The 19,190-nt window shown below is 46.6% G+C and overlaps 2 protein-coding genes across 3 annotated transcripts in view; both read left to right on the top strand.

The window, feature by feature from the left end:
- Window positions 1–19,190, top strand: part of LOC139351966 (zinc finger protein 260-like) — a 189,889-nt gene that overhangs the window by 149,888 nt on the left and 20,811 nt on the right. The window lies entirely within an intron of this gene.
- Window positions 1,056–12,068, top strand: LOC139327939 (NLR family CARD domain-containing protein 3-like). Of its 2 annotated transcripts, XM_070958004.1 has the most exons (11): window positions 1,056–1,121; window positions 2,094–2,218; window positions 2,326–2,541; window positions 4,461–4,655; window positions 5,677–5,755; window positions 5,914–6,130; window positions 6,282–8,061; window positions 8,145–8,318; window positions 8,752–8,925; window positions 11,258–11,304; window positions 11,473–12,068. In XM_070958004.1, the coding sequence occupies exons 2-11, from the start codon at window positions 2,130–2,132 to the stop codon at window positions 12,066–12,068; spliced, it is 3,567 nt and encodes a 1,188-aa protein (XP_070814105.1). In that variant the 5' UTR covers window positions 1,056–1,121; window positions 2,094–2,129. The 2 variants fall into 2 exon arrangements, with proteins under 2 accessions (XP_070814105.1, XP_070814106.1); XM_070958005.1 differs by lacking the exons at window positions 11,258–11,304; window positions 11,473–12,068 and adding an exon at window positions 9,249–9,373.

Raw genomic sequence — 19,190 nt, 5'->3', positions numbered from 1 at the left:
GGCTCTGGCATCATGCAGAACCCTCAGTGGGGGACAGTGGTCCATCAGAGACTCCCAGTCAGGACACTCCATGCAGTCCTGGAGCTTGTCAGTTGCTTCTGGAGTCCATCACTTCCTGTGGTCCCGGATGGTTCAGTCCTCTTCAGGTGCCGTCTCAATGTTGGGACCATCTGTATGATGCAGTGATCTGAGAGTCCAGGACACTCACAAGGACGATGGACAGGATTTCTCTCTGCACTCCATCAGAACTGGTTCCAGGACACTGGGATCGCAATCTGAGCGTTTTCTGTCTTCAGACAGCAGAAATCCATGTTGGTGTCTGCTGAGTTTCATGTGAACGTCGACAAAATGAGCGTCTGAAGACACATAAAGACGTTCTCCAGGAGACGTCGTGAAGTCGAGGAAGGGATGTCCTCGGCAAACGTCTCCTGAAGGACGCCAGCTGGAGTGAGTTTGGTGAAAACACCTGAATGTTCCAGGTGTCACTCGCTGATGTTGTGATGTTGGATGTCACTGTAAAATAAAGGTTTCCAGTCGAGGTCGTTCAGTCTGTGAAGGCCACAGTTTGAGTCTGAACGAGCTGCAGTGACGTTTAGTGTTGTTCTTCTGATGCAGTGCAGGAATGGACCTCAGGGACAGACTGGACCTCCTGACGTCTGTCTTCAGAGGACAGATGGACCATCGCTGTGGGAGAGGAGGCGTCTGGTCTGTCCTGCAGTACTGACGGTCCACCTCACGTAAACACACCAACACTGAACGACGGCTTGGATTCAGGAATGAAGCGTCTCCTGCAGACACGCTTGATTTAAAGCTTGGGTTTATGGACGTGGTCAGCTGTCCTCAATGATAATGAAAAAATACTCAAATCTGAGGAGAGAAGCTCACAGATGGTCTCAGCGATCACCATCAGAAGCAGCCAGACCAGCTGTCTTTGCAGCTGAAGTGTCCTGAACCAACAAAGCAGCTTCAAACAGACCTGCAAGTTCAGGCTGGTCGGCCAGTTTGATCGTTTTTATAGGTGTAATCTGGTTTCTCCAGTTGGACGAGTGTCTGAACTTTACTTTCACTTTCAGCCTTCGGTGTGTCGCAGTTTGTTTTCTCCTCTGAAGCTCCAGCTGAAGGTAAAGTAACTCGTTTCAGGTGTTTTTTACTCAAGCTGTCGTTAGCTTAGCTTCAGCACAAACGGCATCCATCTGCAGCTCCGTCCATCGTTTCTCCAAACTCTGAGTTTAACTGTGAACTCTGGACGAAGGAGGTGAAAGCAGCTCCGTTATAACATCGGCCATGTTGTGTGGATGTTTGTGAGCGTGAACGCTGGAATAAGAGCAGAAGCAGAGCCAGCTGATCCTCAGTAGTTGATGTGGAGACAGCAGGAAGGAGCATTCAGAGGCTGTGAGGAGCTGAAAGCTTTTATTTCTCAGTTCAGTCTGTAACTGTGTCACTAAATGAGCTGTCAGAGCTCTGAACTCTCCTCCAACAGCAACGAGTGTCGCTGCTTTTCTCACTTTGTGCTTCAATGTGATCAAGAATCAAATCAGAGATTCCTCTTTTAATATGACCTGAGAGGGCTTGATTGAGACAGGCTTTTATTTTGAAAGGATCTCTCAGTGGTGGAATGTCACTATTTACTCAATTACTGTAGTTTAGTACAGTCTGTAAGTACTTTATTACTTTACTTGAATATTTGTGCTATTTTCTGTTTCTCCTGTGTAAATATTTGACTCTCTCCTTCACTGATCGATGATCGAGGATCATTGAGGCGTAAAGAAACTTTCAGTCATGTTGAATTTACTGAATATTCCTCAAACTGAAGCTTCCTGTCAGATTCAGTCAGTGTGTGTCAGTGGATGTCAACGCTCGTCCAGGCATCAAGTGTGTGTTCACTTCACTGCAGCTTCATGGCGCCATCTAGTGGACTGATAGAAGTACAGCAGCTCGGCCTCACACTTATGTCTGACTGCATTCAGCTGACACTGATACGAGAGACGAGATAACAGCCAATCAGAGGAGGAGCAGCTGATATTTGACAGGAGAAACCATGAAAGGATGATTTCAGCTGATGTGCACATGAATGATTTGTGTTTCCTCTCCAGATCAAAGTGTGTGTGAGCTGACGTGAGTTCAGCAGCATGAATCGGTGTGAGGACAAACAGGAGGGAGTCCGTCCCTCTAAAACCAGTCCATGTGGGGACGATGACGTCCAGACCGAAGCTCAGAGGTGAGACGAGGATCTCTGACTGTCCAGGACTCGTCTCCATGTCAGAGCACTCCAATCTGTCCACCATTATTATTCACACTCAAAGCTCTGTGTGTGTTGTGTTGAAGGCCAGAGCAGCAGGGCCCACCAGACTCTGCTGGACCTGGACCTGGACCTGGACCTGGACCTGGACCTGGACCTGGACCTGGACCTGGACCTGGACCTGGACCTGGACCTGGACCTGGACCTGGACCTGGACCTGGACCCAGCTGTGTGTCCTTCAGGAGTGACCGGTCAATGGGTCGCTTCATTGACTTTAAACAGCGACGTTTCTCTGACAGACAGTAAGTTGTTCTCAGTGTTAAACTCGTGTTGGACAATATCACCTGAAACGTTCATATTTCCTCGTCATGTTGTCCACTGCTGATGTTTGTCCTGATTAAATCCAGTCTGACCAGCTGTTCTGATAATGTTCATGTTGTCCTCGGATGATGATGAAGGTTACAGCTAGATCACAATTACAATTTGTCATTTGGCAGATGCTTTTATCCAAAGCGATGTACTTATGAGGTTTTCATGCATCACAAAGTTCTGGACAAGACAGAACAACAAGACTAAGTGCCCTAATGCAAATTTCTGGTCCAATTGGACATGGGTGCTGCGAGGCAGTCCCACAAAGTAATGCAAAGAGAGCACAGAGAGGTTTTTTGTTTTGTTTTCCGTTTTTTAAGAAAGAAGGATATCAGTAAAGAGCTTTGTCTTTAACCTTTTTCTAAAGATGGAGAGGGACTCTGCAGATTGAATGTAGTTTGGTAACTCATTCCAACACCGGTGAACCACAGAAGAAAAGAGTCTGGCTGGAGACTTAGGGGTTTTTGAGGTGGCAGCACCAGGCACCGTTCCTGGGCAGAGCGTAGTGGGCAGGAGAGAGCATAGACCTGAATGAGGGAGTTCAGGTAGGTCAGAGTGGTTTTGGTGGCAGTTTTGTAGGCGAGCATCAAGGATTTATACTTGATGCAGGCAGCAACTAGGAGCCAGTGGTTTGGGCTGGCTAAATACCAATGGTTTTAACAAGCATGCTGGGAGCCCTGCCAGTAAAGAATTACAATAGTCGAGGCGTGACAGTACCAGCACCTGTACTAGGAGTTGTGTTGCATGCTCAGACAGGTAGGGTCTGATCTTCCTGATGTTGTACAGGGCAAATCAGCATGACCGAGCAACAGAGGCCACATGCTCTTTAAAAGTTAGTTGGTCATCAATCATGACACCCAAGTATCTGGCAGATTTTGCGGGAGTGAGCAGAGCTGAGTCGAGCTGGATACTGATCTGTTGCTGTACTAAGGGACCGACTGGGATGACAAAGAGCTCAGTCTTTGACAGGTTAAGCTGAGGGTGGCATTCCTTCATCCGAGGCATGTTGATATCCGAGACTGTGGGGTCATCCGGCGGGAATGAAAGGAGGAGCTCGGTATCGTCAGCATATGAATGGTTTGAGAAGCCATGTGAGCAGATGACTGCACCAAGTGTGGCGGTGTATACTGAGGACCCCTGTGGACAAGCAGTGGGATTTGGACACTTCTCTCCTCCAAGACACTGCAAAGGATCTCCCTGAGAGGTCGGACTCAAACCAGCAGAGAGCAGATCCTGAGATGCCGAGCTCGGCGAGTGTGGAGAGGAGGATGTGGTGGTTAACCGTGTCAAAGGCATCTGAGAGGTCGAGCAAGAGTAGAAGAGAGGACTGACCAGGAGCTCCAGCTGATCATAGTGTTTCCATTACAGATAAGAGCTCAGTCTCCATAGAGTGTCTGCGTTTGAAACTGGATTGACTGGGATCATGCAGGTTGTAATCAGAAATGAATTCAGAGACTTGATTAAAGACCGTGCGCTCAAGGGTTTTATAAAGGAAAGTGAGGAGTGAAACCGGCCTGTAATTTTCAACCTGAGATGGGTTGAGTGTAGGTTTCTTTAGCAGTGGGGTAACTCAGGCTTGTTTAAAAGGAGTGGGGAACGCACCCGTTGTAAGTGAGGAGTTGATCATGTGGGTGGCAGCAGCAATAAGTGTTGGTGAGATGGCCTGCAGGAGGCTGGAGGGTATAGGGTCCAATGGACAGGTAGTGGGGCGAGAGTCGAGCAGAAGGTTGGAGACTAGTATTAAAGGACAGGTTCACATTTTCCCAGTCTGTCCCTAAGCAGCACTGACATGTCCACATGTCCACAAGATTTGATGGAATTCATCCATGGTGGTCTTCCTCTGTGTCTTCAGGATCTTTGGGAGACCAGCCTCTGCTGGACCTGGACCTGGACCTGGACCTGGACCTGGACCTGGACCTGGACCTGGACCTGGACCTGGACCTGGACCTGGACCTGGACCTGGACCCAGCTGTGTGTCCTTGAAGAGTGAACGGTCGATGGGTCACCTCATTGATTTTAAAAGAGATCGACCGTCTGCTGCAAAGAGGTAAACTGTTAATAACAAAATATTACAGATTCTTGTTTGAACAGTTTTTTATCCAGAGAAGTTTTTTAAACCGGTTTGTTTATTTTCAGCGTCGTTCTTCTTCTCATTGGTTTCTATCCTCACATGTGGAAGCTGCCCAGTATAACCAGTCTTCAGCTCTTGACTCCAGTTGAACATTTCCTCCACACACATGTTCTGACTGACAGGGGTGGACTGGGACAAGAAATCAGTCCTGGCATTTTGGACAGACTGGCCCACCACATTTGATAACACACACCTTTTCGCTCTTTTCGGTCTCTTGAATGTGTAAACCAACTGTGCAACTCTTTAAAACCACGTACTTTAAGCCATGCAATGAGTTAACGGGAATTAGTGAGAGTGGACACATTAAATACGGAACGTGTCTGACTGATGACTGCATGAGTATGAAACAGTGACTTGATCGAGGCTAACAGATGCTAACGAAGGCTAACCCTGATTCCACTGAGTTCCTCCATCAAATCAACATGTTGTGCTTTTCAGTCATGTGACAACACAAACACAAACATGTCAGTGATAACAGCTGGACTGAGATCAGCTGCTGTGAAACACAGAGTGAAGCAACACAGAGAGTGTGAGGAAACACACAGTCTGTCTGTGACTGATGCTGCTGATGGATTCACAAAGTCAAGAACAACACTGACGGCGGCATCATGGCGCCTCACATCAGGCTGGAGTTGTGCCTCTGTGAAGACGTCTGATGCAGAGAAGGGTGTTATGGGTAACTAAAGGCTGCAGGAGCTCAGAGAGGAGACAAAGCTCAAAGATGTGTTGTGTCCAACAAGTGGACGAGAAGAAAGACAGGTTGTCCAAGAATAAAAGAAAGAGCCAGAACAAGTTGTGTGAGCAACAGCTGCAGCTGTTTCCTTCATGTCGTCCAGAGAAGAACGTTCCAGCTTTCATCTGAAAAGGACCTTCAGCAGGTGTTTGTCTCTGTGTGGACGGACATGATGTGAGCTAATTCTTCATGATTCGTCCACAGAGTCCACCAGGAGAGCTCAGAGGTTCCCAGTGGTCAGTCTGCCCAGCAGCATCAGACTCACCTGGACTCCATATTTCTGGTCTGTACATGTACAACAGCTGCTTTCACATCTGTTCTGTCCACAATAATGTCCACGCTGCACTTTTTAGACCAGTGGACTCTCAGTCTGTCCAACATGGATCTGATGTTTGCTTCCATGATTTCACTTTGTGTCATTCATATCATCTTCTGTTCCAGCTGCTGGAGGAGAACATTGTCTCTTTTGTGAGGAACGAGCTGAAGAAGATCAAGACGGCTCTGAGGGCAGATTACCCAGAATGCTTAGAGAGTCAGGGGGAGGATGAGGATGAGGATGCAGAGCAGAGGAGGAGCAGCAGAGAGGCATTTCTGAAGATCACGCTGCACTTCCTGAGGAGGATGAAGGAGGAGGAGCTGGCTGAGCGTCTGCAGAGCAGTAAGAGGATTTCTCTAAAGGTTTAACTGCTGGATCAATGAACATTCACTGATGTCCAACAGATGGACAAAATATGTTCAGACAAGGACATTAAATTCTCATCTGAACTTTATCAATCACTGACTGATTTATTTGTTGTGTCTTCATTCAGGAAGTCCTGTTGGTGTTTGTCAGCGTAAACTCAAAACTAACCTGAGGGAGAAGTTCCAGTGTGTGTCTGAGGGGGTCGCTAAAGCAGGAAAGCAGACCCACCTGAATCAGATCTACACAGAGCTCTTCATCACAGAGGGAGGGACTGGACAGGTCAATGATGAACATGAGGTCAGACAGATTGAAACAGCATCCAGGAAACCACACGGACCAGAAACCACAATCAGATGTAAAGACATCTTTAAACCACCTGGACGAAATGAACCAATCAGAACAGTGATGACAAAGGGAGTGGCTGGCATTGGGAAGACGGTCTTAACACAGAAGTTCACTCTGGACTGGGCTGAAGACAAAGCCCACCAGGACATACAGTTCATGTTTCCATTGACTTTCAGAGAGCTGAATGTGCTGAGAGAGAAAAGGTTCAGCTTGGTGGAACTTGTTCATCACTTCTTTCCTGAAACCAAAGAAGCAGGAATCTGCAGGTTTGAAGAGTTCAGGGTTTTGTTCATCCTTGACGGTCTGGATGAGAGTCGACTTCCTCTGGACTTCACTAACAATAAGATCCTGACTGATGTCACAAAGTCCACCTCAGTGGATGTGCTGCTGACAAACCTCATCAGGAGGAACCTGCTTCCCTCTGCTCGCCTCTGGATAACCACACGACCTGCAGCAGCCAATCAGATCCCTCCTGCATGTGTTGACATGGTGACAGAGGTCAGAGGGTTCACTGATGAACAGAAGGAGGAGTACTTCAGGAAGAGGTTCAGAGACGAGGAGCAGGCCAGAAGAATCATCTTCCACATCAAGACATCACGAAGCCTCCACATCATGTGCCACATCCCGGTCTTCTGCTGGATCACTGCTACAGTTCTGGAGGATGTGATGAAGACCAGAGAGGAAGGACAGCTGCCCAAGACCCTGACTGAGATGTACATCCACTTCCTGGTGGTTCAGTCCAAAGTGAAGAACATCAAGTATGATGGAGGAGCTGAGTCAGATCCTCAGTGGACTCCAGAGAGCAAGGAGATGATTGAGTCTCTGGGAAAACTGGCCTTTGAGCAGCTGCAGAAAGGAAACCTGATCTTCTACCAATCAGACCTGACAGAGTGTGGCATCGATATCAGAGCAGCCTCAGTGTACTCAGGAGTGTTCACACAGATCTTCAAAGAGGAGAGAGGACTGTACCAGGACAAGGTGTTCTGCTTCGTCCATCTGAGTGTTCAGGAGTTCCTGGCTGCTCTTCATGTCCATCTGACCTTCATCAAGTCTGGAGTCAATCTGCTGTCAGAACAGCAAACAACCTACCGTGAATCTGCAGAGACACACTTGCACCAGAGTGCAGTGGACAAGGCCTTACAGAGTCCAAATGGACACCTGGACTTGTTCCTCCGATTCCTCCTGGGTCTTTCCCTGCAGACCAATCAGAGTCTCCTACGAGGCCTGCTGACACAGACAGGAAGTGGCTCAGACACCAATCAGGAAACAGTCGAGTACATCAAGAAGAAGATTGAAGAGACTCCCTCTGCAGAGAAAAGCATCAATCTGTTCCACTGTCTGAATGAAGTGAATGATCGTTCTCTGGTGGATCAGATCCAACAGTCTCTGAGTTCAGGAAGACTCTCCACAGATAAACTGTCTCCTGCTCAGTGGTCAGCTCTGGGCTTCATCTTACTGTCATCAGAGAAAGATCTGGACGTGTTTGACCTGAAGAAATTCTCTGCTTCAGAGGAGGCTCTTCTGAAGCTGCTGCCAGTGGTCAAAGCCTCCAACAAAGCTCTGTAAGTACAGAGATAGTGAAGTTTCTTCATCAATAAATACTCTGATATCTAACTTACTGTTTGCTTCCTTCCTGTGTCTTCAGACTGAGTGGCTGTAACCTCTCAGAGAGAAGCTGTGAAGCTCTGTCCTCAGTCCTCAGATCCCAGTCCTCCAGTCTGAGAGAGCTGGACCTGAGTAATAACAACCTGAAGGATTCAGGAGTGAAGCTGCTGTCTGCTGGACTGGAGAGTCCACACTGTGCACTGGAAACTCTCAGGTCAGATCAAGTTACTGTTCGTTGTCAAAGTGTTGACGTCTTTCTTTAACGTCAGAAGTCCACACATTTGACACAGACATTCATTGATTGGCAGATGTTTTCTCTCAATGTACCTTTTATTAATGAAGTCAGGCTGAGATGGAAATCCTCGTTTCTGTTTTGTTGTCATGTGACTTTGATTAGTGGACGTCACTTTATTCCTGATTCAGTCGTGATTAATTAGCACAAAGGTGTCGCTGAGGACCTCAGGAAGTGAAGTGTCGAGTGTGAAGTCGACCTGAAACACAGAAACTGTTGAGAATTATTATGTGTTGTAACTCCTCCCACGTGATGCTGCTCAGCCTATCAGATCTCTGCATTGTGAGAGCAGTGATTGGACGGACAGCAGGATCTTCAGATGATCTTCCATGTGTGTTGTTGTGTGTGTTTTCAGGCTGTCAGGCTGTCTGATCACAGAGGAAGGCTGTGCTTCTCTGGCCTCAGCTCTGAGATCCAACCCCTCCCATCTGAGAGAGCTGGACCTGAGCTACAATCATCCAGGAGACTCAGGAGTGAAGCTGCTGTCTGCTGGACTGGAGGATCCTCACTGCAGACTGGACACTCTGAGGTATGAAGAGGCTTCTGCAGCCACAGTCAGTCAGTGTGAAAGAGGAGGAAGAGCTGAAAACATGTTGTCTGTCTTTTTGCTTGATGGTGGACGTGAGTGAGACATGAACAGTCAGACATGTAGGACACCTTTGTCCTTTGATCACAACATAAACACTGGTTGAACATGAAAAGGACATATTTGTGTTGGAGGTCTCAAGGAGAACATCTCCAGGAACAAACATGATGATGACCTGTTGGTCATCATTGATGCAGTTTGGACAGATCTCTGCATGGTCAAAGACCTGTCTGTCAGTGTGACAAATGTCCTTTTTGTCCTCAGAGACATAAAAACAAGCTTCCAATAAGTCCAAAGCAGTTGTATTTAGTTCAAACTGCTGGAACCTGACAACCACAGGACAGAGCAGGACTTTTGAGACGCTTCATTCAAGTGTTTTTCTCAAAATGTTGGACTGTTCCTTCATCAGTGGACAACAATTGGACTGAACATGGTCTTCACAGCAAACATGGCTTGTAAATATTTCCCTGTGCAGACGTCGGGCTCTATTTTCAACTCCGCCGCCGGTGCAGGCAGGTGCACGGTGCACTTGGTATTTTGGTAAACCGAGGCGTACAGAGGTGCGCCAGGATGGGCGTTGCGGCGCAGTAGGGGGGAGGTGTCGGCATAATGAGAATTTTCGACCATTTGGTCTGCACCGGCGGTGTAAAAGTGCGCTGAAAGCTCGCCACCTCAGACCTGGTCAACTCTGTGCGGCGCAAGTGGATTTTGGTAAACCGGCGCAGTCGTGTGCTCACGTCACCAACACCTCACAGTCAGGTTTCCACAGTGTCTGGCTTTCACTGCGATCAATTATTAGCAACAGCCGTAGTTCAATGCAACGATCTGAGTCAACGCATACAGTCAGACCTAAATTTATATATTTTGATCCGTCTCTCATGTGACCACATCGAAAGCGCGTTCGGCACGCGTAACGGTCACTCAACCTGGCTGAATGTACACAGGTGAAACAGGGATGAGAACTAATCGGTTAACGTCGCTGTGCCAACAGAAACAGCTGTGACATCCTACAGAGCAGATATACTGCATCTGTGACAGAGAGACAGACATGTGGAAAAAACGTAAGTGATGATCGCTGTCCGCTGTTACCCACGTGACGTCATTTCATTCCAAATACAAATGTTATCATAGTAATGCTTAACGTTATCTACAACGATGGAGTACATCACTGTTTTGAGGAGGAGAAGGAGGATTTACCATCTAAGGACCTCATATTTACACATCAGAATCAGAAATCCTTTATTTATCTCCGAGGGGAAATAGTTTTTGTTGCAGTGCTCCTTACAAGAACAGAATTAGAATAAAATTAGAAAAGAAAGAAAAGAGAGAAATATATATATAAAAAACAAATCTAAAAACAAAATATTTATATTGAGAATATATATATAAACAAAATATAGAACAGAATATAAAACTATATAAATATATATATATATATACTGAGAAAAAATAAACAGTATACACAAACGGATGTCAGACATGAGTGACGTCAGTCTCCTGGAAACGTGCCATGCACCTGGCCAGCGGGGTTCTTAAAGGTGAGGCGAGGAGCTGCTGTGATTGGTGAAGATTTGACTCGGCTGTGTCAAACCCACTTCACGCCTTCTCCCCTCCCTCTTTCCGAGTTGCGCCGCTGGGTGGGACTGAGATGAGAAGGAGGAGGAGATGCGTCGGCGGCGCAGCGCACGAAAATACCAAAGTCTGCGCCGCCACGCCGGCGCAGCAGACCTGACTTTGCGCCGCGCCGGCGGCCGAGTCGAAAATAGAGCCCGTCAAGTGGCTCTTCTTGATCTGGTGAACTTCAGGAAGTTTGACATGAAAAGATTTGCACACAACAGAGTCGTGATGACTCGTCTCAGATGTTGAATTCATTGACAGTTTTCACACTTGTAATGAAGACATGAAGCACGGTCACATGTGGGACATGACGAGGACAAGCGTGTCCAACAATCAATGATTAAAGCTCTGCTGGTTTGATGAGTGAAGACAAAGTCAGACTGATTATTGATCATCACAGGTGGGAGAGCAAGAGAGCGATCAATGAGTGAAGCAGCTCAGAATAGAAGTCAGCAACAGATTGAAATGAGGAAATGAGCTGATGAAGGCAGATTTAATGATGAGAGAGAATCAGTGTCGCTGTCAGTGTCTGAGCAGAGCTGAAGAGGGAGAAGCAGGCCGCATCAACATGTTGTGTTTGTGTGTGTGAGAGTGATGTAACGTCCATGTTTGCATGCTGAAAGAGGAGGTGCTGCTCTGACCCCCCTCCTCCTTTCAGGGTGGAGCCTGCTGGAGTCCGATGGTTGAGACCAGGTCTGAGGAAGTGTAAGTGTGTCTTTCATTTGACTGACGACAACAAAGCAGAGCACATTCAGCCATCTTCAAACTGTGACATCACTCATTCACATCTCTGATGTCATCATCAAACTGTCCATCAATCAACAGCTGATCGATCAATAACTGCAGCTCTTTTCTTCTTCTTCTCTCCATCAGATTCCCGTGAACTCAAACTGGACACAAACACAGTGAACAGAAACATCAAACTGTCTGACAACAACAGGACGATGACACATGTGAGAGATGATCAGTCATATCCTGATCATCCAGACAGGTTTGACTGGTATCCTCAGCTGCTGTGTGGAACTGGTCTGACTGGTCGCTGTTACTGGGAGGTCGAGTGGAGAGGAAGAGTTTCTGTATCAGTGAGTTACAGAAGAATCAGAAGGAAAGGAAACAGCAAAGAGTGTGTGTTTGGACGGAATGATCAGTCCTGGAGACTGGACTGCTCTGATGGTGGTCATTACTCTGTCCGTCACAATAAGAGAGAAACATTAATCTCCTCCTCCTCCTCCTCCTCCTCCTCCTCCTCCTCCTCCTCCTCCTCCTCCTCTGTCTCTCACAGAGTAGGAGTGTATGTGGACTGTCCTGCTGGCACTCTGTCCTTCTACAGAGTGTCCTCTGACTCACTGATCCACCTCCACACCTTCAACACCACATTCACTGAACCTCTTTATCCTGGCTTTGGGTTCTGGTTCAGTCCCTGGTCCTGGTCCTGGCCTGGTTCCTCAGTGTCTCTGTGTCCTCTGTAGGAGGGACAGTCTCTTCCTGTTAGACAAACACTGCTGAACAGATCAGTTGAGTCTGTGCAGGATCTCAGTCACATCAGTCTTTCAGGTTATTGGAATAAATTGATCAATGAATTTGTTGAAACGATTGAAAAGATTCCTCATTTACTTTGTAAACTTCTTCCACTTCCTGTCCTTTAAAGATGGACGCTGTGATCATTAAAGTGTGGAAACTGTTGACTTGAACCTTCAGCGGTGTGTTGATTTCACTTGTGGATCTTGTTTATACTCTTACTCATACTTATTTATACTCAGTATATTACTTATTTTTATTACTGTACATTTCATTGTGTTGCATATTTTGTGTTGTATATTTCTTAATTTGTGTTGTATATTTCTTATTTACATATATCTTTAGTATTAATATTCTGTTTTGTAATATTGCCTTTATATATATTTATTCCTTCTTGTTCTTTCTCTCCTCTTGATTCTAATCTGTAATTCTGTTTTGTGTGGAGCACTGTACAAAAAAAATTTCCCCTCGGGGATCAATAAAGGAATGCTGATTCTGATTCTGATTGTTGCAGTCAAAGCTGAATGTTGCTGCGAGTGTTTGTTGTGTCTCTCAGATCAGGACTAGAGGTCCACCGATATGTTTCTTTCAGGGCTGATACAGATTATTAGAAATCAAGGAGACGGATAACTGTTAAAATATCAGATATCATCTTGATGGTTTCACTTCATGTTGTGTTTTCATGGTTCATTTCACTCAACAACATTGAGCTGAAGCAAGAATCAAGTGAGCACAAACTGATTCCTGGTGGCTGAGAACACTTGAACTGTTAGTTCAATTCAATCAATTCAAAGAACTTTATTTATCTGTTAGGAACTTCATTTGTGCAGAGCATCAGTGCGTGTACAGTTCACATAACCAGGAACACAACACAACACACCACAATCAATCAACAAATACAACGATCAACCATCAATTAACAGTAAAAATTGGAGAGAAGAAAATAAAGCCTGCAAGCACAATAAACACATATAGTTAACGTATGAAGACATGAGGACAGAGACAGCAACCTCCAAGATCCAAGATGGAAGAGTCTCCAGGTGAGTCCAGTCCAGTGTGGTTAATAGCAGTCACTCAGACACTTCTAATAACATATTTCAGCCTTTTTATCATTGAAAACACTTCATGTCATCTGTGTCTGTGAAACTGACATCATGCAGTTTATCTCTTCACCACCAGAGGGCGACACATCACCACCAATGAAAGGTCCAGTGAGGAGGATTCAGTGGCACCTAGTGGTGAGGTTGCAGATTGCAGCCAACTGAATCCACCTCGCCTCACCTCCCCTACGGCGACAAAGTCTCTCTCTGGAGTCAGTGTGTGGTTTGTCTGTTCTGGGCTCCTGTAGAAACATGGTGGTGCAAGATGGAGGACCTGCTGCCTCCTTAGATATCAAGACTCATTCTGAGGTCACCAAAACACAAGAAGAAGAAGAAGAAGAAGAAAAGGTCTGGGAGGATTATGACGGCAGAAATGGTGTCAGAGCAGGAGTCAGAGAACAGATTCAAACATGAAGACACGAGAGGATTTGTTTTCCTGCAGGGCCTGGCCGGCAGGTCTGGTCCGGCCTCCTCCTCTTCTGAGCACACTCACTCAATCAAGACCCACCTGCTGCCATCGGGACTCTTCAGATCTTCTCAGCACCTTTTGCTCATTGCTGTCTTGCCTCCTGTCTGCCTCCGTGACTCCTGTTCCCTCTGCTCAGCTGCCAACCTCGAGCTCCAGCCGACGCCCCGGCCGGTCTGGACCGTGAGTCTCTGGACCGTGAGTCTCTGGACCGTGAGTCTCTGGACCGTGAGTCTCTGGACCTGGACTCCCTCTTGGCCTGTCCACTCTCTGCTGACTCGTCAGCTTCAGTGGATCTCCCAGATTTGCGTTTGGGTCTGTTTCCTGCCGTCTCAAACAGAACAGGAATGGTTGATCATGATCGGTAAGTTTGGAGATGATCGCTGTGTGGAGTGTTTCCCACCTGGACGGGGGGGGGAGGAGGGGGTGATGAGTGGAGGACAACAGTCAGTGAAGGCCGAGTCTGTCCAGGACGTCTCAGCTGTTTGTGAAGTCAGAAGACCGACAAAGACGGACAGAAGGAAGACAAGGTTCAGATGATCCTGGACGCTGCAGGAGGTTCACGAACGTTGTGGATCAATCTGGAGAAGATCTCGATGCTGCACTGTTGAAGGATTCACACCCACTCAGAAAACCTGGTCTGAGATCTGGACTGAACAGCGTCATGAGTGGATCACTGTGGATGGACACTGGAAAGAGTTCTCACTGTGAAGCTGTTACAATCCAGCAGGGGGTGGTAATGAAACCCACATGGCTGCCAACCACCATAGAAGAAGAAGAAGAAGAAGAAACATGGCGGCGCAACATGGTGGCCTCTGTGGACATAAAGACTCATTGTAAGGTAACGAAAACACGCTGATTCTTATTTTGAGGCGATTAAACACTGATGAAAACAGAAGTATGAAGATTATTTTCCATTTCTGCCAACAGATCCTCTGAATCCTCCACACTGGACCTTTAACACTGACTGCTCTTTCATTTTGGGCTCTGGGTGAAGTTCAGACTCGTTGGCTGCTTTTCAGCTTCATTGTCCCAGTTTTTGTCATGTTTTGTTGCTTTGAAAAGAGAAACTTCAGACTGAGCTCAATGAAAGTTTGGACCTTTTTAGCAAACAGCTGACGAGCAGAGTTTATCATCTCGAGTCAGAAAGCAAAAGATTCAAAGGTGAAAGATGGAAATGAAAAGAGAAAATTCACACAGTCACTTCAAGCTGAACAGAAAGTCCATCCTGGACAGCGGACCATCAGGGTTTGTGGTCGGGGACCTCTCACACCTGGTGATGAAGGTGTTGGGTTCCTCAGCTGCTCTGGAGGACGGGCTGATAGCAGGACCTTTCTTCTTGTAGGCACTGATGGTCCTGAGTGGGTTCCAGACGGCTGCTGGTTCTGGTCTCGGTGCTTGAATCAGCTCTGATTCACTGAGCTGTTTGGTGAACCAGGACTTGTGGTTTTGGAGCTCATGGTGGTTTTGGTTGTGAGGCAGACCTGCTGACAGAAGTCCATATTTGTTGTTGTTGTCAGGATTATGGGATGGAAAGCATGAGCAGCTGAGATTTTCCTCAGATGTGATGAAGATCTTTAGAAAACGTCAGAGTGACAAACTCTGATCAGAGGCTCATGTTGAAGGCGTCGATCGTACGACCAGATGTGAAATGCAGGAACAGCAGGAACGAAGCAGCAACACTCATCCAGTGAAGCTTAAAGCCGTGAGGGTGTTTGTCGTGGTGCATGCTGGGAAGTGTCCCTGACGATGTCCACTCACACAAACTGTAGTTTATTGTCTCATATGTACTTCAGCGTGTTTTTGTTGTCAGACTACAGTAAAAATCAGTGATTTTAGTCTCTTTACAACTAAAATGTTCATTGAATTGTTGGATTGTTTCACTTGTTCAGTTTTGTTTGATAAAACCAGAGAAAACTTGATCTGATCACAGTAACTAACAGTCAGTTAAAGTCATCTCAGCTTTTAAAGCTCACTAAAGACGCTTCCTGGAGTCCAGATGAACACGCCCTCAGCTCGCAGCGATCTGAGGTCAGCATGTATTTTATCTTTATTTGCTCAATAAAACATGAACTTGATGGTAACTGATGTCAGAGTCAGTTAGATCTGATTAAAGTTTCTCTCTCAGGCTGTTTGGACTTTACTTTCTTTCTCTCTGGACGTCGTGGAGCAGATTGTTTTCTCCGTCTCAGCCTCCAGCTGAAGGTAAAGAATCAACTCTGAAATGTTTGACTGGTTAGCACAAGCTGTCGTTAGCTTAGCTTCAGCACAAACGCCATCCATCTGCAGCTCCGTCCATCGTTTCTCCAAACTCTGAGTTTAACTGTGAACTCTGGATGAAGGAGGTGAAAGCAGCTCCGTTAAAACATCGGCCATGTTGTGTGGATGTTTGTGAGCGTGAACGCTGGAATAAGAGCAGAAGCAGAGCCAGCTGATCCTCAGTAGTTGATGTGGAGACAGCAGGAAGGAGCATTCAGAGGCTGTGAGGAGCTGAAAGCTTTTATTTCTCAGTTCAGTCTGTAACTGTGTCACTAAATGAGCTGTCAGAGCTCTGAACTCTCCTCCAACAGCAACGAGTGTCGCTGCTTTTCTCACTTTGGGCTTCAATGTGATCAAGAATCAAATCAAAGATTCCTCTTTTAATATGACCTGAGAGGGCTTGATTGAGACAGGCTTTTATTTTGAAAGGATCTCTCAGTGGTGGAAAGAAACTAGTGAATCAGGTGAATCATCGCGCTGCCTCTGTGGACTTTGGCTCCTTATCAAGGTTCAACGTTCAGCTTCATTGTCTTTATAACAGGATCGACCAATGAAATGCAGTTATAGCTCCTCCACACTGAACACACAGAGCACAGATACAAATATATTCAAAGATTTGACATGAGAACGAAACACTGAAACACAGCAAAGTTTAGGAAAATGTTCATATTCATACACTGACATGTTCATATATACACAGATAATCACGTACTATGTGCAGTATGAGTGTAATATACAAGTTCTACTGCAGTACCTGAGACAGTGGGAATGAGGGCAGTGCAAAGGTGACACTTGTTTTGTTCATTAGAGGAGCAATAAAACAATAAAGTTACCTTCAGAAGGATGGCTCAGTTTCTCAATGGAAATTTTAATTGGCCATGGAGGGAAAAGGTCGAAATGACACGTCTCATCAATACATGAGCACAGTATAAATATCTGTAATATTGGACATATTGGATATTTGCACAGATGTCGTGGATATTAGCAAAATGTTAAACAGAAATAGCAAAGTAGAGCAAAAACAGTAGGTTTGTGAAACAGCAGTTTCCCTCTTACAGACTGGATGCAGCAGTCTGTCACTGAAGGAGCTGCTGAAGCCCCCACCGTCTCATGCAGGGGGAGGGATGGGTTGTCCATGATCGCTGTCAGCTTGGCTAACATCCTCCTCTCACACACCTCCTCCATGGTGTCCAGAGGACAGTCCAGGACAGATCCAGCTCTCCTGACCAGTTTGTTCAGTCTTTTCCCTCTCAGAGCTCCCACAGACCCACAGACCACTGCACAGAAAACTGGCGATACAACCACAGAGTCCTGAAACGTTTTCAACAGTGTCCTACAAACTCCAAAGGACCTCAATCTTCTGAGCAGGTGCAGACAAGTTTGGCCCCTCATGTACAGGACGTCCGTGTCATTTGTCCAGTCCAGTTTGTTGTTGAGGTATTTGTACTGGCCACAATCTAAATGTCCCGTACAAATACCTCAAAGTTGGTCGACAAAGTTGGTTACAACCTCCCTGTACTCCAGTTCGTTCCCCTCTGATACACGTCCAACGATGGATGAATCATTGGAGAACTTCTGATGTGACAGCTGTTGGTGTTGTGTCTGAAGTCCGATGCGTAGAGGGTGAAGAGAAAGTGGACAGCACTGTCCCCTGTGGAGCCCCCCGGTGCAAATGACCACATTGGACACACAGTCATGAAGCCTCACACACTGTGGTCTGTTGGTGAGGTAGTTGATGGTCCATGCAGCCAGGTGGCAGTCTACACCAGCTCCTCCCAGTTTGCCCCTGAGCAGTGATGGTTGGATTGTGTTGAAAGCTCTGGAGGAGTCGTAGAACATGACCTTCATCATGCTCCCAGTCTGCTTCAGATGAGGAAGACATTGATGGAAGTGTTGAGTGAGGTGGTGGGAGGGGGATGTAGTTTCTGATGTGGAAGAGACCCTCTTCTTCTCATTCAGGAGGACTTTGAGTTCTGGGACACTCAGGGTTTGTTGTTTGGGAAACGCCGTACCTTCCTGATGGGCACCGTCAGTCCTTGTCTCTGGTGGGACACTTTCCAGACTGTGTGAAAGTGGGGACAGTGGAGGACAGATAAGTGTGACTGAAGTCAGCAGAGATGAGGAGGAGGGCCTGGGGGTGTGATGTCTGCAGCTGTGTGAGCTCGCATGCTGCTGCTGCATCAGCTGATGGAGGGATGTACACCGTTATTGTGACATGGGAGAACTCCGTCAGGAGATGATATGGCTGAATGCTAACAGCTAGCAGCTCCATGGCGCTCAGGCAGAACTGCTCCTTCACAATGACGTGCCCTTCATTGCACCATCCGTCCGCCTGCTGACTGGAAAGAAAAGACGTGAGCACATTCGTCCTGTCCTTGCATCTTTGCACTGGCTGCCCGTTAATTTAGGATCCAGTTTAAAGTTTTATGAATTGTTTTGAACTGGTTTGGCACCACCTTATTGATCAGAGCTTGTACAGCTGCACACCACTGCCAGGGCGCTGAGGTCGTCAAACCAGCTGCTCCTGGCAGCGCCTCGGTCCAGGCTCTCCACTCGTGGACACAGAGCCGTCTCAGTGGCGGCCCTGAAGCTGTGGAATAGCCTCCCTCTCCATGTTAGAGCTGCACAGTCCATTGAGCACTTTCAAACACTCCTAAAAACACATCTTTTCTCTTTGGCGTTCACTCCCAGCTCGGCGAGCAATCTTGGCCTTCTATATCTCTCTGTTTTTACACTCTTTTTACTCTCTTTTATTCTAAATTTGTTTGATATTGACTTCTTAATACACCTTAACGCACTCCCTCACGTTTCTGTCTGCTCTCAGAAGTTGAAATCTGTCAGCCATGTCTCCATGAAGTACACAGTTAAACACTCCCGGTACTTCCTCTGCAGTCTGGTTAGCAACGTTAGCTCTTCCAGCTGATTGGAGAGAGATCTCACTTTTCCTACAAGAAGAAATGGTTTGGATGGTTTGTACAATCTCTTCTTGTCATGACGCTTCGCTCCAGCTCTGCAGCCCCTCTTCCTTATTTCCAGTCCTTCCACTGGGAGTACCAGCAGCGTTGCATTGTGCTAACAAGTGTTTGTTTGTGTTATCGGTAAATCTGTGGCTGAATGGATCTCTGAATGTACTTTTAAAAAGTCCAAGAAACCGTAGAAAGAAAATCACTCGTCTCACCAGTTTTACATCCATATGTGCACATGATCAACCGAGACCAGTGATGGAAAAAAAAAACACAGTCAAAGAA

Source organism: Chaetodon trifascialis, chromosome 24 (assembly GCF_039877785.1).
Source record: "Chaetodon trifascialis isolate fChaTrf1 chromosome 24, fChaTrf1.hap1, whole genome shotgun sequence".
NCBI classification, from domain to species: domain Eukaryota; kingdom Metazoa; phylum Chordata; class Actinopteri; order Chaetodontiformes; family Chaetodontidae; genus Chaetodon; species Chaetodon trifascialis.
Note: the sequence above shows the minus strand (reverse complement) of the source record. Positions and strands in the feature narration are given on the sequence as shown.

Excerpts from the sequence above, each read along its gene's own strand:
- LOC139327939 (XM_070958004.1), top strand. The coding sequence starts at position 2,130 with ATGAATCGGTGTGAGGACAAACAGGAGGGAGTCCGTCCCTCTAAAACC. Across the intron at positions 2,542-4,460 it reads CGACGTTTCTCTGACAGACA|GATCTTTGGGAGACCAGCCT; the intron begins GTAAGTTGTTCT and ends CTGTGTCTTCAG. Across the intron at positions 6,131-6,281 it reads GGCTGAGCGTCTGCAGAGCA|GAAGTCCTGTTGGTGTTTGT; the intron begins GTAAGAGGATTT and ends GTCTTCATTCAG.